Source organism: Scyliorhinus torazame, chromosome 1, assembly GCF_047496885.1.
Source record: "Scyliorhinus torazame isolate Kashiwa2021f chromosome 1, sScyTor2.1, whole genome shotgun sequence".
Taxonomy (NCBI): Eukaryota; Metazoa; Chordata; class Chondrichthyes; order Carcharhiniformes; family Scyliorhinidae; genus Scyliorhinus; species Scyliorhinus torazame.
In genome coordinates this window covers 74,063,117-74,087,717 of record NC_092707.1, presented here as the reverse complement: position 1 = coordinate 74,087,717, position 24,601 = coordinate 74,063,117, and the positions used below count along the sequence as shown (strand labels likewise).

Genomic DNA, 24,601 nt, shown 5'->3' with positions numbered 1-24,601 from the left:
TATGGGATAGGGTGAGCACCTGACCCTAGGTAGGATGCTCTTTCAGAGGGTCGGTGCAGACTCAGTGGGCTGAATGGCTGCCTCCTGCACTGGAGGGATTCTATGATTCATTTGTTTAGAGAAATTTTGATAAAACATTATATCACAGATAAGCCCTTGTACAATTATTTCTACATAATAAGCAGCCCAAGGATTTAAGGGGGGCAGGTTAGGAAGTGTGAATATCAGAAATTGAAGTGTGCCTTTTAGACTTTAGATGGAACAAAATGTTGGAATGTGTATGGTCATAAAGTAATTGACTGATGTTTGATTGTCATTTCACATCCCTATGTTTTATTATTGCAGTACTACAGAAAGGGAACGGATAGGAATTCCAACTGAAGCTGAATCAGCTGACAGCAATGCATATCCACCAGCTGTCGTCATCTATCTTGTTGATCCTTTTACATATTCCTCTGAAGAAGAGTCATCTTTTACTAGTGGATGGCTGCTAGGACTGTTACGGTGCTACATGGAGATGCTGGATAATCTACCAGAGCATATGAGGAATGCATTCACTGTCCAGGTAATTTGGAATTAGTTTTTTTACGTATTCATATTTAATTTCAAAAATTCTCCTAAGTGTTCCATAGCACTTAAATATTTGTTTTATTCTAAAATCATTTTGCACTAATGCAAAACATTGAAATGGCTAACCTTCATCATATAAAAGAATGTGTTTGCATTATAAATGAGCATGCTTCCAGCTATTTGACTTCTACCCTACATTTAAGGTGTTGCATTAAAACTGTTACCTCCCAATGTGATGCATAGAAGCGTGAAATTTTGTTTTGTTTCAGATTGTGCCTTGCCAGTATCTACTACAACCAGTGAAAGATGATCACACTTTCTATATCCAGCACTTAAAATCACTGGCATTCTCAGTTTACACTCAATGCAGACGGCCGCTTCCTACACAGATTCATATTAAATCACTAACTGGCTTTGGTCCTGCTTCCACAATAGATATGACCCTTAAGCATTCTGAGGTGCGTATTAGTTTGTAACTTCAATTGATATTTACTGTTCTTGCACTAATTATTGCCCATCAGTGGTCTAACTGCCCATTATGTGCACTTCAAGTAAAATACTTTGAGTGAAAGTTCGAGCGTAATACCAGTTTTAAGGATATTAATTATCATTCTAACCTTTTGACAACTTGCTGTGGAATTGCACTTACCATTTACATGCCATGTCTTAATATCTTAATGTCTGTTTGGGTTTTGGACATCCCTGGCCATAAGATAAATAATTTGTATACTCTTTTGTCGTCTTAAGTGTTCTGTTAGCTTCATACTTAATGTAAGCTTATGTCTAATGCTTTTTAATTCCCATTGCCATCCTCTCCTGAAAGAATTTTTAATGTTATGGTGCTGTGGAACCTTGTTTAGTCTGTGAAAATTCTATGATCAATGATTTGATTTCTTCTGCTCCATGTAGCATAATCTCTACTGACAGAATGGTTAACCAAACCACTTCATGTTCTCTTCTATTGCTTTAACTGACCATGAGAAGCTGATTTGTACACTCATTCCTCCCTTCTTATCGTGAATAATCCAGCTGTCTTATGATCTCCTGCCTAAAATAACACTATTTAAAAAAAAAAAAGATTTTTTTCCTTGATATGCACTGTCAAATTGAAAGTTTTTTTTAAATTCCAGCGTCCCCATCCTATCCAGGTGTATTCACCTCCCTATATCTTGGCACCAATTAAGGATAAACAAACAGAGCTAGGTGAAACATTTGGAGAGGCAAGCCAGAAGTACAATGTGCTCTTTGTTGGTTATTGTTTATCGCATGATCAGAGGTGGCTACTGGCATCCTGTACGGACCTCCATGGGGAATTACTGGAGACATGCATTCTGAATATTGATGTACCAAACAGGTAACAATTTGTTCAGATTGACTTTGCATTAGGGTTTGCATTGCAATTTAACCGAAGTAGGTCAAAAACAACCTAGACAACTACATGTACATAAAACCAGCCTTTCTTCTTTAAGATGCATTCATAAAGTAACAAGCGGTCACTTAATTAATGTCAGAAATTAAACATAAAATGGCTGCAATATAATGTTCCGGTTGTTTTGCTCTGATGACAAAATTCCAATTTAATCTGTATTTCTCTGGATTTACAGCCCATTTGATCATTTCTTTTTCAGACTGAAAGAGAAACTGAAACGTAATATTATCCGAGTAGGACTCAAAAAACTTAGTGCATTGAATATTCTGTTTACATGTCTAAATGCAGTAGTGCTGCAGCTAGAAATTATGCACCCATTTCTGAAGATGACTGTGATGCGCATTCTGCCATCTTCAGATGTGATGATGTAGCTAACTACATCGTACTAACCTTGAAAAATCTGAGCAGTCTGTACATTTGACATTGTATGATCCAGCATGAAAATAGATGGTTTGGTTACTCAGTTAGTGGATCACGCAGGTGCATAGAGTCTGAAAATTATAGGCCTGTTCACAAGTTCAAGAATCCACTTAATTGTTGCTCTTGCCAAGTTCAGTGGAAGTTCAAGTTTATGTATTGTGTGGCGTTTTACCCATATTTTTGTTATCGGTAGTTACTGTAAAAATGACAGAAGAGACTAGGGGTATGTGGCCTGCAAATACAGTTGTATGTTTGGTTCCATTTACACAAACTTAATTTACCTTTTTAAAAGTAATTGTGGTGCATTCACTTCAAATTTGAATTAATGTAAATTTGGAAAAAATCTATGTAATGGGATGTTTTAATATCTCCTCTGTTTGTTCATGCCACAAGATGCAGGGAGCAGCTTTGCTTAGCCAAGAATTGCAAGATATTAATCTGAAGTGTTGAATTATTACAACATGATGTTTTTCAGGTCGAGGAGAAGTAAAGTGCCTGCCCGTAAAATCGGCTTGCAGAAACTATGGGAATGGTGTGTTGGAATTATGCAAATGACGTCACTGCCATGGAGAATTGTAATGGGGAGACTGGGGAGAGTAGGTCATGGAGAACTCAAAGGTTGGCAACTCTGAATTCAAACTAGAATGAATAATCAAGTACTATAAACTTCAGAGAAGAATTTCAGAATTGTAGTCAGTCCTTATTTTTTCCATCACTATTATGTGACAAACGTGAATGAAATGCAACATCAGACAATTTGTTTATTTTATATCAATTAACCCATTCAGTTTCTTGATCATTGGATAAAAATGAAAGAGAAAATAGATGTTTTTTTTACACAGTTTAACACAATACATTTTTACAGTTCACCATTACAGCAACTTTTTGTGACAACAATTTTCTTTACAGCGAGCTGTTTTATTAAAAATCAACTTGGTTGTGTAATTTTTTGAAAAATCTGTGCGATTGTTGGTAAAATAGTGAAACGCCTAAATGTTAGTAGGTGAGTAGTAGCGGCACGGTAGCACAGTGGTAATAATGATCTTTATTGTCACAAGTAGGCTTACATTAACACTGCAATGAAGTTACTGTGAAAACCCCTAGTCGCCACTGTTCAGGTACAGAATTCAGAATGTCCAAATTACCTAGCAAGCAAGCCTTTGGGGACTTGTGGGACGAAAATAGAGCACCCGGAGAAAACCCACGCAGACGCAGGGAGAACGTGCAGACTCCACAGACAGTGACCCAAGCCGGGAATCGAATCTGGTGCTGTGAAGCGCCAGTACTAACCACTGTGCTACCGTGCCGCCTGTTAGCACTGTTGCTTCAAGCGCCAGGGTCCCAGTTGGATTCCCGGCTTGGGTCACTGTCTGTGCGGAGTCTGCATATCCTCCCCGTGTCTGCGAGGGTTTCCTCCCACAAGTCCCGAAAGACGTGCTCTTAGGTGAATTGGACATTCTGATTTCCGTACCCGAACAGGCGCCGTAGTGTGGCGACTAGGGAATTTTCAGTGACTTCATTGCAATGTTAATGTAAGCCTACTTGTGACACTAATAAAGGTTATTATTATTATTACCAACTGTGGTATGAATTGTAAAGCGGAGGATGGTTTTAGTAAAACTATGCATATTGGAGCTGATTTTTTTCCAAACCAGTGTTTCTGGTGCAAAAGTTACTACTGTTCATAGGTACATATCGGGAAACCAGTGATAAACATACCACAATTTTCCATTCATTCATTTTTGTGCAAAGTTGTGAGGAGCATGTCCTTTGCTGATGCATGTATCCAACAATACAAAAATTATTGACTGTATTGAGATTGGCATTTAAGCCAATTTGTTTGGCAAATAAACTCTTTGTTTGGGATGTATGCCTCTTAATCATAATTAATCTTTCCACAGATTGGAGCATTCTTATTGGGCGACGCTCGCTACAATCTACCAGTAAACAATTAAAGGAAACTTGCACAATGTGTGGTATATCTGCAGCAGACTCCCCCACAATTCTCAGTGCCTGCTTGGTTGCCCTGGAACCACAGGGTTCATTTGTTGTCATGCCTGGTATGGATTTTTTTTTTTGAAAAGATTTTAAATATTTACAAGAATGTGCATTGCATAATAGTTTCAAAGTAATTGCACAATTGGTATCTCTAAGTTAAACTCCAATTGACGATTATTTGTATTCTGGATCTCTAAGATGCTGTCACAATGGGTTCTGTGTTTGGGCGTGGTACAGCTCTCAACTTGCAAACATCTCAGCTGAATACCCCACAGGATGCGTCCTGTACACACATTCTGGTTTTTCCAACATCTGCTGCTACAGTTGTCGCCAATACTGAAGCTCTGGAAGTTCTTGGTAACCCAGGTGAGTACAAGTATGTAATGCCTGCAATTGAAGTTTTTAAAGCTGCAGAATGTGCAATATTCCAATTAAAAACATTTTGGTGCTGAAGCTGGTTGGAGCAAAATATTTGATTATCGAGGAAGCTAAAGAAAACTGATGTTGCACAAAAACACTCCTGTCTGTCGATGGAAATTGTCTTTTCTGCTTATTGTCAGTAGAGTCACTTTCTTCAGACATTTTAACACTTTTGGTGCAGCTTGTGAGAAAGCTGGGATCGATAGCATGTATAAATAGGTAACTTGCATAAATAGGTAACATGCTAACAAAGAACCTAAATCACTGGTTAGGCCTCAGCTTGAATACTGTGAGCAATTCAGGGCATCCCACCTCAGCGAGGATGCAAAGGCTTTAGAAGGGGGATCAGGGAGGTTTACAAACGATTGCCAGGCAGAAAGAACTTCAGTTATGAGGAAAGATTGGATAAGTTATGACTGTTCTCCTTGAACATAGAATGTTAAGAGATAACCTGATAGATGTTTTCAAGGTGATGGGAGGTTTTGATAATGCAGATAGAGTCATAACTATTCAATTTAGTGAATGGGTCAATAATCAAAAGTCATAGATTTAATTTCATTAGCAAAAGATCTAGAATTGGAATTTGGAATACTCTACCCAAAAATGTGATGGGAGCTGATTCGACTTGACGGGGAGCTGAGGATGCGGACAAAAGCCAAGGGTTGTGGAGCTAAGCAAGACTGCTCTTTCAAATAACCACAATGGGCAGTATAGTCTCCTTCTGTGCTTAATTTCTGGTTCAAGATGTAGTTGCAATGAAATTTGGGAAAAAACAGCAGGACACCTATATATGAATGTACTCTATGAGGAGATGTTGTGCACATATAGAGAGCGAGACAACTATTCCCATGCCATATTTGTGCACCTCCCAGCAGTCAATACAGAACCACATTAACGTAGACCTGGGATGTTGAATAGAATGGTTAGAGCAAGGATTGCTTGAGGTATTTTGAAGCAACACCTTTACAAAAGCAATATTAGTCCATGTTTTTGATTAAAGATAGTGGATCTCATTTTATGCATTAGTTTTGCTTCAATGTTTCTTTTTGATTCATAAACAGATGGTATAGGAATTCTGGAAGAGGATATTTTTGCTGAAGACTTTGACAATGATATTCGGATTCTGATAACTGGTAATCTCCACCCATCTCCCACCTCTTCTCCTGTACTGTCTCCTGGTTCACCTGGCACAGTGGCAAGCTCACATTTTCAGCACAGCAGTGAAGCTGGCAGGGTAAGGTGGTAATATTAAATCATAAGTAAGATTTGAGGAAGGAAAACTACCTCTTGTTTATTATAGGTCTTAAGTACAAAATTGAGCCTCACTCCTTTCAAGTTAGCTTAATGGATATTTGTGTGAATCTTTCTGCTCTTAAATATTGTTAATTAAAAGTGGATAGTAATAAATAATAAGTACTTCAGGGTTCTTAAGATTTCCTATGCTGTCTATGGCACTTATGATTGTCACTGTTTTGTGTATCTAAGACTCTATGTGCAAGAGTCATATCTCTTAGCTTATTTCGCAACTACTCAACTGTATGAATTTTGGAAGCAAATTTGAAAATTGTCCTATTTTCCAAGCTTAGTTTGGCATTCTTATATCATATTGTCTTACAAGCTTAAAATGATTAGTCCCAATGGGTTTGAACGATGAGAGGTTGGCAGATGAATAAGTCTAAAATGCTTGGTTTTTGCTTTGGACTAACATCGTCAATTATTGTATTTTGATAGGTACATCATTTTAGGGTATAAACCAAATATTGCAATACAATAGCATGCTAACTCTGCAGAGTGTGCAAATGACATATTAGCATTTCAAAGATTATTAATCATGTACCATACAATTAAGCGCACAACTTGAACTTGCAGAACTCCGCCCCCTCAAACAATGGATGAACCCAAAATAATATATGCTGCATGTAATTTGAATGCTCACAGTACCATATAGTCTGGTTTTTATTTTGTTTATTTGTCCCTGATTTTGGGTTCCTTTATCCCTTAGTTTTAAACTTCGCAGGTTGGGAGGTGTGACTTGATATTGTTAGTTTAAATCTCAGCAGATTAAATAAAATGTTGATAAGGTTAGGGACAGAGAATAATTGGAGTGGCCGAAGAGGTGTGAGATGAAAGACCTCTCAAAATCGCCTGCAGAATAAGTATGGATTTTGATATCCATACTTAAACAGAATAAGTATGAATTGTATGGATTTTGCAGAGCATGTTCTATTAAAAAATATCCAAATACGGTTTTCCTCCTTTTAATAAAAGGATATTAAAACTGCAAGACATTTGTTTCTGAATAATAATATAGTTTTCCACTTGTCGTCTTAAGACAACTTAAATTCACATATTGTCCACACACAAGAACCCAAATCACAACCATACTCCCAACTTGATCCTCTGAAGAGATTAGAAGGATTAATGTGGTTTATTTTGTTCTCTGAAGTGGAAGAATTGTGTGGTGCTCCATCAAGTGGCATAATCAAGTAACTGCAAAATGAACTCAAGGCAACAAATAAATTTAAGTAACAGGGAGATCTAGTTTGCGGATTGGAAATAATTCTACAGCTGGTGCCCAGAGCACACTTTTGTGCAGGCAACCCAGGCGTGCCAATTTCAAGAACTATCGGCTTGCATGCTGACATTGAAACAAAATATAATCTAATTTAGTGGTTTTATTAATGGATTAACAACTCTAGGCCTCAAACACTTCAATAAGATTGGATAAGCAGAAAATACACAGCAGGCCAGTATGCAGCTGAAAAAGAAAAATAGGTTGACATTTTTTGAATGGGAATATGGGTTTTGTTTTATAAATGAGCAGGGTACCGTTCTACTTGGCTTTCAATAAAGCAAAATTAAGTGGGCAGTATAATGTTTGACAACTTGTAGCTGTGGAATGGGAGCAAAGGGGGGGAATTATTTTGGAGGGTGACGCCTGAGGTCAGCCTAGCACTCAACTATCACAGATTATCATAGAATTTACAGTGCAGAAGGAGGCCATTCGGCCCATTGAGTCTGCACCGGCTCTTGGAAAGAGCACCCTACCCAAGGTCAACACCTCCACCCTATCCCCATAACCCAGTAAGCCCAGCCAACACTAAGGGAAATTTTGGACACTAAGGGCAATTTATCATGGCCAATCCACCTAACCTGCAGATCTTTGGACTGTGGGAGGAAACCGGAGCACCCGGAGGAAACCCACGCACACGGGGAGGACGTGCAGACTCTGCACGGACAGCGACCCAATACGGAGTCGAACCTGGGACCCTGGAGCTGTGAAGCAATTGTGCTAACCTCTATGCTACCGTGCTGCCCTAAACTATAAGAAGAGCTGTCAATTCCTGTAGAATTGTTTAATTAATTAATAAAGAGATAGCTTCTTATGAAGTGATCTGGAATATGCTTGGGGGCTGTGGTATCAAAAGCTAATTTGTTTTTGGCCTTGGGATCTAGATCCTGATTAAATACCCAAAAATGTTCTGAAAACTGCCAAAGCATTGTTGATCGGGGTGTTGACAGTCAACTTTGGCAGTCTGAGAACCTCTGTGGACCCTGGAGAACAGAGCAAATGTCTTGGTTGTGAGTCATACTTTTCCATGTACCTTTTTTCTCATGCCAATACAACGGTCAGCTTCTCATCAGTTAAATTGTGTGAACCGATCTTGTGCTCAAAGTAAAGGAATAGGGTACCTGATTATTGTAGTTACAAGTTCTACTACAAACATCTAAGATAATTAATATTTCGTACGGCAAACACTTTTATCCTAGAGGTACCAAATAAAAATAACTAGTGTATTTACAGGTAATCATCATTCACAAAATGACCAATGCTTTGTTCAGTTAATTTGCATAGCTTTCAACTATATAATTAAAGGTTTACAGATAAACCAGTTAATTGACTTGAATTGAAAGGCTTTTGTTTTGCAGAGCTTTCAACTTAAGAAATGAAGTAGTCTGCCTGATCTCTACTGGTTAAGCCATCTTAACCACAGAATTACATTTTGCTGCCACATACACTGTGACTTAATCAAAAATAAACCAACCTGAAGTGCCCGATTTTTGTAGCAGTGAGACATTTTGAAACATGATTTTGTCTTTTGAGAAGGCAATTTGCAATATAAAGAAGACCCAATTAATGAACAGTGTCCCAGAGTTAAACATAAATGAATAGATAACTAGAAAGAAGAAGAAAACAATCTAAATTTTGATTGAATTGCAGTAAAAGGAGAGCCCAAAGAGAAGGTAAAGAAAATCCAGAGCATGTGCAAATATCAGCAAACTGTGTTCTCAAGAAATTCAATGAATTGCATGTCTACAAATCAACTGAGCTAGATGATGTATTTTTAATGTTTTTTAAAGTTCCATAAATGCAAGTGGTGACTGGATAGTGGTGAATATTACCCCAGTATGACTAAGTAAATCACCTAATAGTGGTAGGGAAATCATCAAGCATTTTGCAGGATTCCTGCCAATACTGAGCTGAAGAGCAGAGCGATTGTAAGAAATTGCATATATTTAGAAGGACAAATTGTCTCAAACATTCTGGATTCTGAGAGTAGGGAACTAGAATGGATTGGATTTGTTTATTGTCACGTGTACCGAGGTACAGTGAAAATATTTTTCTGCGTGCAGCTCAAACAGATCATTTAAGTAGATGAAAAGAAAATACATAATAGGGCAACACAAGGCACACAATGTAAATACCTAGACACAGGCATTGGGTGAAGCATACAGGAGTGTAGCATTAATGAGGTCAGTCCATAAGAGGGTCATTTAGGAGTCTGGTAACAATGGGGAAGAAGCTGTTTTTGAATCTGTTAGTGCGTGTTCTCAGACTTTTGTATCTCCTGCCTGATAGAAGAAGTTGGAAGAGTGAGCAAGCTGGGTGGGAGCAGTCTTTGATTATTTTTTCGATTATTTGATTGAGGAAGGGAATTCAGTAAATGCATTTGGCATTTACTGGAATACTTTTAAGATTCCGGATATGAGGCTCCTTGAATTAGTACCAGATATTGTAAATCGGCACGGTATTGGAAAGTGGACAGTGTTGTGATCCTTAGCCGAACCCTGGGGCATTTTGGGGGGTCGGGGGGCAGGCCTGCTTTTGGAATAAAGTCATAAGATCCCAATAAGATCTTATGGTTCTGAGCACACAAAAGTAAGCTTTGGTATGCAAGTTCATAAAGATTAAACCATTTGCAGCATGTATCTTGTACTCAAATAACATTCAGGGGTTAAGTATGAGGTACATCTGAATTAACAGACAAACTGTGGTGGAACACATCACACTACTGAGTAAGTGGCAGATGCAACCAAGGCAGAATCCATAGATTTCTCAAGAAATCACCTAAACATTCATCTCCCCTTGAGTCTCAAACAAACACATTGAAATCTTGTCTTTCAAGGATTTTCACACTCCACCTTTGACGATCCTGCTTTGGATTTCTATCCAAAGATCGCTCCCACTCAAATGGCTTTAACAATGGCTCGCCTCACAGGGCTTCATTCTCGCCCGACGAGACTCCTTCGGTCTGGATTCCTGAATGACTCAATGCTAGCTTACCATCACACTTTCAGAGCTATGGCCATGGCAAGCAGAACAACATTACTTCAATGGGGTACCTTTTCCCTTGCAGCCCACAGTACAGTATGGAGTCAATCAGCTATCTGCAGCTCTTTCTTTAATTCAAAGCCTATTTCTTTGCTCCTTTCTTTTAACTTAGCAAGACCTATTTCTGTCCCTGTGTCTTTGTCGCACTTCTTGGGCTAGCAGACTGCCTCAAACTGACACCTTGCAGAATTGTGCACACACCTTTGAACTGTTCTAGAGGCCTAACAAAACAGCCCCCAGCAGATCCCACCCTTGCTACTAGGCAGGAGCCATTCAGCATTGGAAAATCCTGTGTCTTTAAATGGTATAATCTCCACGGACCAATGGGTTCCATGACAGCAGTAACAAAAAAATGGGGCAATATTATTTGGTCTTGGATCTGTGGACTATGATCTGTTTTTGGTTTTTCCTGTTAGTGAAAATCTGGAGTAGGATTCTATTTCATATTAGCATTTTTGCTGCTAGTTCTCAAGATGTAGGATTTTAGATGAGACCTACAGGGTAAGCCCTTGCTCCTCAACCAATACATGCCTCTACATATCCAACGTCTGGTTAATTTATAGAATGCCTGGACCAAATAGATGGTGCTTTACTGGAATTATCAGTGCCTTGAGATTGCGATCAATTTTCAGAAGCTATCCTTGGGTCTCTTCGGCAGGCCCTCAGGATTGGATATGATTTGCTTCCACTCTAGGGCGGCGCAATGGTTAGCACTGCTGCCTCACGACGCCGAGCACCCGGAATCGATCCCGGATACGGGTCTCTGTCCGTGTGGAGTTTGCATGTTTTCCTTGTGTCTGTGGTTCTCACCCCGACAACCCAAAGATGTGCAAGGTAGGTCGATTGGCCACGCTAAATTTCCCCTCAATTGGAAAAAAATAATTGGAGACTCTAAATTTATTTTAAAAAAACTAAAAGTAAAAAGCAAAAAAAATGATTTGCTTCCACTCTGGTTCGATGAGTTCTGAGGTTCTGATGAGTCCAATGCGTGATCCGCAGACTCAGCCAAGTGGGTCAGATGGTGCTTGAAGGTGTTTGAAGGTTTGTGCACCTGCTCTGATGCTTTGGCTTCACCTCGGCATGTTTCCGACGATTCTGTTCGTTGCCTTCCTGAATAAACCTCCGCTTTGGTCGGTCACAAGCCAGGGACTCCCGTGAGTCTACAGGGATGTTCAAACTCTTTGCGGATGGTTTGAGGACATCATTAAAGAACTTTGGCTGTCCTCTTGAGAGTCTCCTGCTGCAGCTGAGTTCCGAGTAGAGTCTTTGCTTTGGGAATCTGGTGTCAGGATACAAATGATGTCCCACTAGCACAGCTGGTTTTGAGCAATTAGCGCCTTGTTACTTGACATGTTGGCTTGGGAGAGGGTAGTGCAGCTGGAAGGCCTTTCTTTGCCACTGGATTTGGAAGATACTGCTGATGATACTTCTCTGGTGCTTTGAGGTGTCTGCTGTATGTTGTCCAAGTCTCTGAAACATACAGATTTAATGTGTTCAGAAGAATAAGCACTTCCAAACAATGGTTTAAACTGTAAACTTTTTTTTCAACAGCACAGTAGCAACTATAGAGTAAGCAGTGAGAAAGAAAAGTACCTAAACTCCCAGGTGTCTCTGTGCCTGCAACCTCTTTAAAATTATACCAACTGGTTTAAATGATCTCTCATTCTTCCTTTCAAAAACATATCATCTTCATACTTCTGTGTGCTAAATTTGATTTGCCATGCGTTAGCCTATTTTACCAAAGTCTGTTACTATCAAATCTTTGAAGGTGGCAAGATGAGTTGATAAATTGTCTAAAAATCCTTATCACTATACACTAACACACAGATAACTACAAAAGCAAGAATGTTATGCCTTTGTAAATCACTTGTTAGGCCTTCGATGGAGCCTTGTGTTCAATTCTGGGCAGCACACTTGAGAAGGAATGTTACAGCTTTAAAAGGAGTTCAAAGTAGATTCATAAGAGAGTTAACAAGAATGAGGTCCTTTCGAGAAGCTGGACTTGTTCTCTTGGAGCAAATAGGGTTAAGGAGAAATTTAATGGTAATAATTTTGAGGGGTTTTGTCATTGTGCATGGGGAGAAACTGTCTCTACTGTAGGAGACATTGATTTAAAGTAATTGACAAAAGAACCAGAGGGGATATAAATGTATTTTGCACAGTGAATTATGATCTAGACTTTTAAAAATTTGTTCTTGGGATGTGGGCGTCGCTGGCTGGGCCAACATTTGTTGCCCATCCCTAATTGCCTTTGAACTGTGTGGCTTGCTAGGCCATTTCAGTGGGTGGCAGTTAAGAGTCAACCGCAACGCTGTGTGGGTCTGGAGTCATATGTAGGCCAGACCGGGTAAGGATGGCATATTTCCTTCCCGAAAGGACATTAGTGAACCAGGTGGGTTTTTACGACAATCAGCAATGGTTTCATGATCAACTTTTAATTCCAGATTTTTATTGAATTCAGATTTCACCATCTGCCCTGGTGGGATTTGAACCTGGGACCACAGAGCATTGCCCTGGGTCTCTGGTCACACGTCCAGCGACAATACCACTGCACCATCACCTCCCCTCTGACTGTGCTGTTTGGAAGTGTGGTGAAAGCAGATGAAGTTGTAACTTACAAAAGGTAGTGGAATTAATTGGATAGTTCTTTCAAAGGGCCAATGGGATGAATGGTCTCCATCTGTACTTTACCATTCTATGCAATCGGAGGCACAGCAGCCTCATGCTCGTAAATAGGAAATTTGCAGTGCTGAAATTCAGTGTGAATTGGACCTGTTTAAGTTCTCTGACTCGTACGATAGCTTGAGGTAGATTACTCAATTTGGGACAAGGGCAGCTGAAAATACCTTTTAAAATTCAACCAGAACAGGAAATGTGAATTTGAATGTGTGCATTTGATAGCCTAGTTCTTTTCTCAGAGCTCTGTTGCAGACAGTGCCTGTTCTGGAGTTATTGTGTACCAACATAAATGAACCATTTTCTGTAATTTTTAATGTACGTTATTGTGACAGAAATATGTCTGTAAGCTGGTGTATCAGAGAAAATTGCTTCACATTTTCCACAATATGAATGTGCCATTGTATTGAGATCAAAATGAAAATATTATAAATACAATGTTAAATATTATTACTAATATCCAAATGAGTAGGGTATCAGCTAAACAAAAAATAGATTAGCTTTCTTCAGAAAAATATTAATTTGTATACACGAATAAGCAAGAGAAATCAATTGTACACCATCTCATTAGAAAAGGTGAAAAAGATTTTGGCTGGTTTGTGGTCTATCGTTGTGAAGCTGTCATATTATATTGCCCTTCATATTCGTATTGTAGGAGCTGGAGTAAACTGCTCAGCCCTTCGAGAGTCTGTCCTGCCATGCTCATTGTTTATGTCTGATCTGTATCTCAACACTACTTACCTACCTTTGTTCCAAATCCCTTGATAGCCTTGCTTGCTGTCTATCAGGCTCAGTCTTGGGCATTTTCATTGATCCAGCACTTGCAGCATTAGAGTGACCCAAATTTCCACTAACTTTTGTGTGAAAGTGCGCCTATCAATCTAAGGCTTAAGTGGCCTAGTTTTAATTTCAAGATTCTGACCTCTTGTTCTGGATTTCTTACCGCAAGAAGAAATATATCTACCCTATCAAATGCCTTAATCATTTTCAACACCTTGACTAGATCATCCTGCAACAATCTAAATTCTAAGGAATATAACTAGCTTTATGTCACCTCTCCACACAATTTAACCCATGTGATACCATTCTGATTAATCTAGCAGGGCTAGTATATTTTCATGAGCTCACAAAACTGAACACAGTACATCAGATGGGGTATCAAATTAGTTGAAGCAAGTTATTCCAAAAAAATACAGATCATAGATGAGATCTTGTTTGGAATACTGTATTTTCTTTATCAACTGTGATATTCTAATTGCAACAGGGACCATAGTTTTGAGCAGAACATCAAAATACATTTACTTAGGAGACTTTTGGGACTTTGGTTTTCCACAAGTAATTTCTCTACCTGCTTCACTTCCAAACAATGGCAAATTATTTAGTTATTGATTACACCATTTGCGATCTAAATGTATAGAAATAAACTGGTCATTTAGTTACCATTCGATAGGGTGGTATCTGGGTAGGGTGGTACAGTTAGGTCCGGTTGGGTTCTGGATGTTAGTTAATAGGATCCAAGCCACTTGGTGAAAATGAAACGTCTCTTTATTAACAAGAACAAAGAAATGTACAGCACTCCAAGCCAGTGCCGACCATGCTGCCCGACTAAACTACAATCTTCTACACTTCCTGGGTCCGTATCCCTCTATTCCCATCCTATTCATGTATTTGTCAAGATGCCCCTTAAATGTCACTATCGTCCCTGCTTCCACCACCTCCTCCGGTAGCGAGTTCCAGGCACCCACTACCCTCTTGTGTAAAAAAACTTGCCTCGTACATCTACTCTAAACCTTGCCCCTCTCACCTTAAACCTATGCCCCCTAGTAATTGACCCCTCTACCTGGGGAAAAGCCTCTGACTATCCACTCTGTCTATGCCCCTCATAATTTTGTAGACCTCTATCAGGTCGCCCCTCAACCTCCTTCGTTCCAGTGAGAACAAACCGAGTTTATTCAACCGCTCCTCATAGCTAATGCCCTCCATACCAGGCAACATTCCGGTAAATCTCTTCTGCACCCTCTCTAAAGCCTCTACATCCTTCTGGTTGTGTGGCGACCAGAATTGAACACTATTTTCCAAGTGTGGCCTAACTAAGGTTCTATACAGCTGCAACATGCCTTGCCAATTCTTATACTCAGTGAACCCAGCCAATGAAGGCAAGCATGCCGTATGCCTTCTTGACTACCTTCTCCACCTGTGTTGCCCCTTTCAGTGACCTGTGGACCTGTACACCTAGATCTCTCTGACTTTCAATACTCTTGAGGGTTCTACCATTCACTGTATATTCCCTACCTGCATTAGACCTTCCAAAATGCATTACCTCACATTTGTCCGGATTAAACGCCATCTGCCATCTCTCCATCCAAGTCTCCAAACAATCTAAATCCTGCTGTATCCTCTGACAGTCCTCCGCTATCTGCAATTCCACTAACCTTTGTGTCGTCTGCAAACTGACTAATCAGACCAGTTACATTTTCCTCCAAATCATTTATATATATATATATACTACAAACAGCAAAGGTCCCAGCACTGATCCCTGCGGAACACCACTGGTCACACCCCTCCAATTAGAAAAGCATCCTTCCATTGCTACTCTCTGCCTTCTATGACCTAGCCAGTTCTGTATCCACCTTGCCAGCTCACCCCTGATCCCTTGTGACTTCACCTTTTGTACTAGTCTACCATGAGGGACCTAGTCAAAGGCCTTACTGAAGTCCATATAGACAACATCCACTGCCCTACCTGCATCAATCATCTTAGTGACCTCCTCGAAAAACTCTTATCAAGTTAGTGAGACACGACCTCCCCTTCACAAAACCATGCTGCCTCTAACTAATACGTCCATTTGCTTCCAAATGGGAGTAGATCCTGTCTCGAAGAATTCTCTCCAGTAATTTCCCTACCACTGAAGTAAGGCTCACCGGCCTGTAGTTCCCTGGATTATCCTTGCTACCCTTCTTAAACAAAGGAACAACATTGGCTATTCTCCAGTCCTCCAGGGCATCACCTGAAGACAGTGAGGATCCAAAGATTTCTGTCAAGGCCTCAGCAATTTCCTCTCCAGCCTCCTTCAGTATTCTACCTTAATATTTTTTAAGACGCCCAACACCTCGTCTTTTTGGATCTCAATGTGACCCAGGCTATCTACACACCCTTCTCCAGACTCAACATCTACCAATTCCTTCTCTTTGGTGAATACTGATGCAAAGTAGTCATTTAGTACCTCGCCCATTTCCTCTGGCTCCACACATAGATTCCCTTGCCTATCCTTCAGTGGGCCAACCCTTTCCCTGGCTACCCTCTTGCTTTTTATGTACGTGTAAAAAGCCTTGGGATTTTCCTTACCCCTGTTTGCCAATGACTTTTCGTGACCCCTTCTAGCCTTCCTGACTCCTTGCTTAAGTTCCTTCCTACTTTCCTTATATTCCACACAGGCTTCGTCTGTTGCCAGCCTTTTAGCCCTGACAAATGCCTCCTTTTTCTTTTTGACGAGGGCTACAATATCTCTCGTTATCCAAGGTTCCCGAAAATTGCCGTATTTATCCTCCTTCCTCACAGGAACATGCCGGTCCTGAATTACTTTTAACTGACACTTGAAAGCCTCCCACATGTCAGATGTTGATTTGCCCTCAAACATCCACCCCCAATCTAGGTTCTTCAGTTCCCGCCTAATATTGTTATAATTAGCCTTCCCCCAATTTAGCACATTCACCCTAGGACCACTCTTATCCTTGTCCACCAGCACTTTAAAACTTACTAAATTGTGGTCACTGTTCCCGAAATGCTCCCCTACTGAAACTTCTACCACCTGGCCGGGCTCATTCCCCAATACCAGGTCCAGTACCGCCCCTTCCCTAGTTGGACTGTCTACATATTGTTTTAAGAAGCCCTCCTGGATGCTCCTTACAAACTCTGCCCCGTCTAAGCCCCTGGCACTAAGTGAGTCCCAGTCAATATTGGGGAAGTTGAAGTCTCCCATCACCACAACCCTGGTGTTTTTACTCTTTTCCAAAATCTGTCTACCTATCTGCTCCTCTATCTCCCACTGGCTGTTGGGAGGCCTGCAGTAAACCCCCAACATTGTGACTGCACCCTTCTTATTCCTGATCTTTATCCATATAGCCTCACTGCCCTCAGCTGTGATATCCTCCCTAACCAGTAGCGCAACTCCGCCACCCCTTTTACATCCCCCTCTATCCCGCCTGAAACATCTAAATCCTGGAACTTTTAGCTGCCAATCCTGCCCTTCCCTCAACCAGGTCTCTGTAATGGCAGCAACATCATAGTTCTAAGTTCATCTGCCTTACCCGTAATATTTCTTGCATTAAAACATATGCACTTCAGGCCACCAGACCCGCTGTGTTCAGCAACTTCTCCCTGTCTGCTCTACCTCAGAGCCACACTGTCCCTATTCCCTAGTTCTCCCTCAATGCTCTCACCTTCTGACCTATTGCTCCCGTGCCCACCCCCCTGCCATACTAGTTTAAACCCTCCCGTGTGACACTAGCAAACCTCGCGGCCAGGATATTTATGCCTCTCCGGTTTAGATGCAACCCGTCCTTCTTATACAGGTCACACCTGCCCCGGAAGAGCTCCCAGTGGTCCAGATAATGGAAACCCTCCCTCCTACACCAGCTGTTCAGCCACGTGTTTAGCTGCTCTATCTTCCTATTTCTAACCTCACTGGCACGTGGCACAGGGAGTAATCCCGAGATTACAACCCTAGAGGTCCTGTCTATTAACTTTCTGCCTAGCTCCCTGAACTCCTGCTGCAGGACCTCATGCCCCTTCCTGCCTATGTTGTTAGTGCCAATATGTACAACGACCTCTGCCTGTTTGCCCTCTCCCTTCAGCATGCCCTCTACCCGTTTGGAGACATCCTGGACCCTGGCATAGAGGGAGTTTATTGACTTGTTCAGTCTCACAGCTATCTCCTATTTTGATGTGCTCAAAGACAGTTAATACCAATCATCTGTTTCTCTTAACCATGAACAATGTAATTGAGTTGATATTAAGAAACCTTAATATAATTGACAAGGCATTAACAGAGGGGAATTGGAGGGGGGAGGAAATCAGAAGGTCAGTTCTGTAGTTACTCAGGATTTAAATTGGGATTTTCCTGTCCAAAATTTACTGGGGAACTCTCCAATTAAATAAATTAGAACTGTTCGAATTCCCTGACTACTTCAGAGCAAAAGACAATCACTTAAAGTCCTGGAGAGCAAGGGAATTGCACTTCAGAAGTTTAAACTTCCCGGGTAATTCCCTTGGAGATCAGCACAACTTCTGTGGATCTTGAGTTGTAGTCCGGTCTCCGACAATCTGGGAGACAGGATAATTCGGGCCTATATTTTGTTTGACAATGGAGAAAAGCCATACACCATTTGATATTATGATTTGTTTCAATGAAAGTGCTTAGCAAACCACGTTTTTTATACATATGTCTTTGTACTGCACCTGCTCATAAGCATGTGGATATTAGCCATTTGTTAAAATTGTTTATTCCATCTTTGTAATGAACTGATTCTGAATAACGCAAGATTAATTTCCTTTTTCTCTTTTCCGCGCTCCAGTTACACTAACACCTTTCAGTGCTGTAATGAGTGCATGAATTGCTAAATCATTTGGAAAACTATTAAATAAATAAGATAACCTGACCAACATTATCTTGGAAGTTATTTTTTTTTCTATCTTTATTTGCTTTAGGGTCAAGGAGGTGAGCGGCTCCTCTCTACAGAAGCTCATGAGGAAGTGGCAAATGTATTGCAGCAACCACTTGCTCTTGGATATTTTGTTTCAACTGCCAAAGCTGAGAATCTTCCTCAGTGGTTTTGGTCTGCCTGCCCCAATGCCCAAAATCAGTGCCCATTGTTTCTAAAGGTGAGCTCTATTTCTTAAAATTTAGATTAATCAAACTTTTTATCTTTAATGTTTGCCCCAGAACAAAATGAGACCTTCAAATACGCAAATGAGGTTGCTGTTTGAATGTAGACAGATCTAGTGTTGGAATATTTTTACTTGTCTCATAGTAGGAATGCTCTCATGTACCCTGCTCTTGTCAACAAATGCGGACAAGCATCAACGGTCTCCTTACCTGAGAAAGGACATATTGGCACTGGAGGGAGTGCAGAGGAGATTCACTAGGTTGATCCCAGAGTTGAGGGGATTAGATTATGACGAGAGGTTGAGTAGACTGGGATTGTACTCATTGGAGTTTAGAAGGATGCGGGGGGATCTTATTGAGACATATAAAATTATGAAGGGAATAGATAGGATAGATGCGGGCAGGTTGTTTCCGCTGGTCGGGGAAAGCAGAACTAGGGGGCATAGCCTCAAAATAAGGGGAAGTAGATTTAGGACCGAGTTTAGGAGGCACTTCTTCACCCAAAGGGTTGTGAATCTGTGGAATTCCTTGCCCAGTGAAGCAGTTGAGGCTCCTTCTTTAAACGTTTTTAAGAAAAAGATAGATACCTTTCGAAAGAATAAAGGGATTCGGGGATATGGTGTACGGGCCGGAGAGTGGAGCTGAGTCCACAAAGATCAGCCTGTATCTCATTGAATGGCGGAGCAGGCTCGAGGGGCCAGATGGCCTACTCCTGTTCCTAGTTCTTCTGTTATGTAAGACTTAACGTGCAAGAGAGAGAAAATAGGATGAGGATTGTTCAGTGCGTGGCACCGCAACTATTTCTGGTCTATTATCGGAGGGAACTTTAAAGATGTAGTAATGCTCTCATCCACATTCTCTGGATCAGATGTGTACATTCTGCCAGACTAAAGAAGTACTGGGAAGATACAGATTGAGAACTAACTCTGAACTAAAAGAAGAATTGGGCATTTTAATATGTGAAAAACTTCAATAGTAAATAGTGCCCCAAATCAAAATAAAATCTAGTTGAATTGAATGTGATTTAGACTGTGGTGTTTCAATAAGTATTTAATAGTTACTGTGCTGAATTTGACTAAAACGTTCCTGTATTTGTTTTCTTTGTAGGCCTCTTTACATCACCATGTCTCCCTGGCACAATCAGATGAGCTACTTCCTGGCAAGCACTCTCATCCTCACCCTCTGGATTCCAACAGAACTTCAGATGTTTTGAGGTTTGTGATAGCTATCTGTCATTTACTCTAATTAAAATATTCAATTATATTTTACTCTTTAATAGCTAATATGAACACTAATACACTGGCTCTTCCTTTTCCAGGTTCGTACTGGAACAGTATAATGCCTTATCATGGCTCAACTGTAACCCTGCCACACAAGATCGCCAGTCCTGTCTGCCCGTCCACTTTGTGGTGCTTACTCAAATGTACAATGCCATTATGAATTTACTTTAAAACGAGGAGTTGTGTTATACACAGACCTGATCCCTTTCCTGACCAAGAACATGATGCATCATCAGCTATTTATCAATGATTTGAAGATCTTGTAAGGGAAAATGACAAAATTTGAGCAAGTATCATTTCCAAGGGAATTGAATTCACTCCATGGCTAATTTCTTTCAAATGTCTGAGCGTTAACCTGCAGAGAACTTCTCTTGGATATTGGTGCATCAGCAGCATAGATTGTTAAGCTCTTCCACATCAGTAACTTTTTTGGAATTTTTACGTTACAGCTTCTGAAACTATACTTGTCATCATTGCTACAACACAGAATTTATTTTTCATGATAAATTGTACATTCTTAAAAAAAACCACAGTATTGTGAAATCGAGGAAAATATAGTGGAGAATATCAACTAGCTAGTGCTTGTAAATGATATTTTATTGTGCATTTGAGTCACCTTTGGTGGCTTCCTTTGTATTGTAGATATAAACCAGATATATCAAAACAGTTTGTATCTATTGTGTACAGTGTAAAATTGACAAATTGCAGTACTATTTTTTCTTAATCAGAAAAGTTTCACAAGGCCTTTTGAAGAGGAAAATCAAGATTGTAAAATTGTACAAAAAGTTAACTTGGTGAGAATTGTAAGTAGAAGTTTGTAATTTTTCCATTTTATTGTCATTCTCCCTCCCAGAATTCATCAGACTGTGGATGAAAATGGGTTGTTTCAATTTCAAGGCCATTTTTATCTAGGACTTGACTGATGAAGATAAATTACTCATCTTCATATTTTTGGAGGTGCAGACTCAGACCTCTGTCATTTTATTTAAGTTTTAAGTTAAAAGATTCTGGTGAAGTAATATTTATAGGTTTTTGTGCAAAAAATAAATAAATGGCAATAGATAAAATCCTATATTATGTACTTCAATGTGAGAAAGTTGTATGTATATTTCTCATGGATATGCATATTTTAGTTGTGGATTTTTAAAAAGTTTGAGCATACAAGCCCCAGTTGAACAACAGAATCCATTTACAGAAGATTTTAATTTTCTTCTGGTAGAAAGCATTCAAGGTTCAGAAATGGCTTACCAGTTTGTCTTCTGATAACCTGGTTTTGCTAGCATGCTTGTATGTATATTTCAGAGCATTTTTAAATGTAAAAGCTGTACATTTCACGCCAATATGAAGTTTTTTCTTCTGAGCATTTTGCTGTGGGCTTCTTTTATATAAAATAAAATAAGTGAAGTTCATTTTAATTCTGTATTGCTGAAACAAATACACTAAAAGCGAGTTTGATAAACCTGCAGGCATTTTAATGTCATTCATATATCTTGTGGATGAGAGCTATACTTTTACACACTTTTTTAGATTAATAAATTATTAAATTATCGAAATACAATCTCCGGGTACATTTCCTTATAGTAAATTTAGTAGCAAGTCTCAGTGAGGAATGCATGACTCGATCAGAGATTTTGTGAAGATTGGAAACTTTATATTGTTCTGTAAATTAGGCTGTGGCGGGAAACAACAGAAAAAATTGTTTTTGACTTTGTGCCCTGAGGGTTTTCATTTTCCAGGAGGCAGTTGGTACCCTTGAGCTCTGCAGAGAAATGTTTTTATTAATAGATTGCTCTCCTAATTTTAGCCAATTATGTGGTTCTATTCAAAAGCTAAGAATGTGGAAATTGTTTTTATATATGTGTGTGTGTGTGTGTGTATATATCATCGCTTGGTTAATTGAGCCTATAAACTCGAGATTTAAGGACACATAGGGAAATATATTGTTCATGGCAACATCAGCCTTTCTTCCTCCATCTTTTATTCATTCCTCCCCTACACACATTTGGTGCAGTTTCACATGTTTCAGTAGAATGACTAAAATGCGATTCTACATTTTTTATGTACCCCAGGGCCTAGGATTCCCACTCATGGGTGGAAAAGTGCCAGAGGGTAAATTTCACAGCTGAAGAACTGTAACATTTTTAGTGATGCACACTTCTGAATTGGCAGCTCAGGGGTGTTTTCATTAGCAAGTCCATTGGGCTGTGAACACAGGAATAATAATATATCCCATGAGAAAAATGCATCTGAAACTAGAATGCCATCATAGTATATTTTTTTGCTCCTAATTAAGCTGGCGTTTTCTATCCTGATTGCCATCGTGAACTGTATTGAAAGGGGAAAAAATGAATGCTGCAAAACTAAATATTCATGCACTTATTGCAGCAGCATACCATATCTTGTTCCTTGTAACAAAGGATGAAAACTATCTTGCCAGTGCAATTAATCATTGCTACCAGGTAAGCAAAAAAAAATTTCAAAACTTATTTATACTGTGTTGATGAGACCATCAATTTACTTTGGTTTAGTTCTTGACATCAGTGCAGTGTATACAAAATTGAAATATTTGGAGACTAGCACATCTGGTATTTTCCCTATTGGCGGCTGTAACAATATTTCTGTGTGTATCCTAGGTTTCTGCTGATCTGCCAAAGTTACAGCAGCAGATCATAAGATCTGTGCAAGAATTCCTGGCATACCACTACTTTGAATGAAAAGGCGCAATAACCATTTGTCTGTAATAACTGTTCCAAGAATATAGAATTAAGGTTCTTCTGTTAGTAGATAGTAGATGCGTTGATTCAAACAGATGCTTACTTTTGATAATGGAGAGTTCAAATGCTGAAGACAATATAATTTTTGATATTAAATGAAGGAAAGCAAATTCTTTGCGAACTTTACAAGGTTTCCCAACTCTCGCTGTCAACTCATGACTCCTGTTGTTATGTGTATATTTATAAAATATTTTATATCAGTTGTTTATCTTTCTCATTGTAAGTGGCAGATACGCACTTAAATTTGCAACAGAAAAACAGGCTATTCAGCCCAACTGGTCTATGCCAGTCGTTATGCTCCACAATAGCCTCCTCACTCCATTTAACCCTATCAGCTTAATCTTCTATTCTTTGCTCCTTCGTGCACGTATCATGCTTCCCCTTAAATATATCTTTGCTGTTCACCTTTCAATTAATCATTCAGTAAGAGGCTTGTGGCAGAGATGACCAAACATGATGAAAATGGGAGAAAGCTGATGAGAAATCAATCTGAAGACGAGTATTCTACAGTGGATAATGTAACCAAGTGCTTTTTAAAAATGTATTTAACCAGTGCCACGCAGTTGGTAGAATTGAATGATTGGTGGTTACTATGGCAGTATAATCAGCAAGTCTTTGCTTTAATTTTCCTGCATCTTTTGCAATTCGGTGCGTTTAATCCTAAATTCTATAACCAGCTAGAAGCTGAACACGGATTTTCCCCACCAGTAGATATCAGAATTCTAAGTTTAGCGCAGTAAGATGTTCAAATAATTAGAAGAAAAAGTAAAATTGACCCTACAATAATGTCATCTGTGTACAGAAAATCTGTCCACATTAAAGTGGACAAACTTAAAAGCCATAGGGACAAGATTAGAACTTGATGTAGTCAGGGAAAACTTTACAGCAGGCTGCACTCTTAACAGATTAAGAATCTCACCAGATTAAATCTACAAAGTTGCAAGAGGCCTTCAAAGAAACTCAACTATCAAAACCAGTGATATAAATGATGGCAGCTTGGAGAATTTCTCTAATAAATGTTTTGAGGTTGGTTGCCTTTCTGTTGAGAACAAAGATATTGAAATTGATCCCCACCTTGAAGAACCCTGTTCACTCAACCAACTGGGGCATTTGTCCAGAAATTTCAAGAATGAATTGCTCTTTTGTACCCAGCTGTCAAGAACTCTAACAATTATTAAGAAAGCTTAGATTTCTGGTTAAAGTATTTGTTCTGCAAGTAGAGGATGGAGAATAATTTAAAGCCAAAATCTAGACTTAAATCATGTATAAAAATACTCTTGACCGAGCAGTCAAAACATTTTAACATTTGTAAATAATATCTTGATTATTATAAAGTTAATTGTGCAGCTTTTTAAAAAAAAAAAAAAAATTCAGTTTGGTGTGAGAAGTGCAAATGGATCCTTGGTTGCGTTTGCATTGAGTGTTCCATCTTTGAGTCTTGTGGACTGGAATTAATGAAGATAACTGGATTCAACAACAAAATTTCATTACTTGAGTTCGTCGTGAGTTGGAATATCATAGGATAAAGTCCCAAGT

At 39.5% G+C, this 24,601-nt stretch overlaps 1 protein-coding gene across 1 annotated transcript in view; it reads left to right on the top strand.

The window, feature by feature from the left end:
* The window catches only part of LOC140408846 (mediator of RNA polymerase II transcription subunit 13-like), a 325,611-nt gene extending 303,762 nt beyond the window's left edge, over positions 1-21,849 (top strand). Inside the window, exons 22-31 of the mRNA XM_072496607.1 lie at positions 346-565; positions 840-1,028; positions 1,701-1,924; positions 2,895-3,037; positions 4,321-4,479; positions 4,616-4,783; positions 5,899-6,071; positions 18,834-19,007; positions 20,119-20,225; positions 20,330-21,849. Of these exons, the coding sequence (XP_072352708.1) occupies positions 346-565; positions 840-1,028; positions 1,701-1,924; positions 2,895-3,037; positions 4,321-4,479; positions 4,616-4,783; positions 5,899-6,071; positions 18,834-19,007; positions 20,119-20,225; positions 20,330-20,462 (1,690 nt within the window). The 3' untranslated portion in view covers positions 20,463-21,849. The remainder of the gene's footprint in view (positions 1-345; positions 566-839; positions 1,029-1,700; positions 1,925-2,894; positions 3,038-4,320; positions 4,480-4,615; positions 4,784-5,898; positions 6,072-18,833; positions 19,008-20,118; positions 20,226-20,329) is intronic.
* The last annotated feature ends 2,752 nt before the right edge of the window (positions 21,850-24,601 follow it).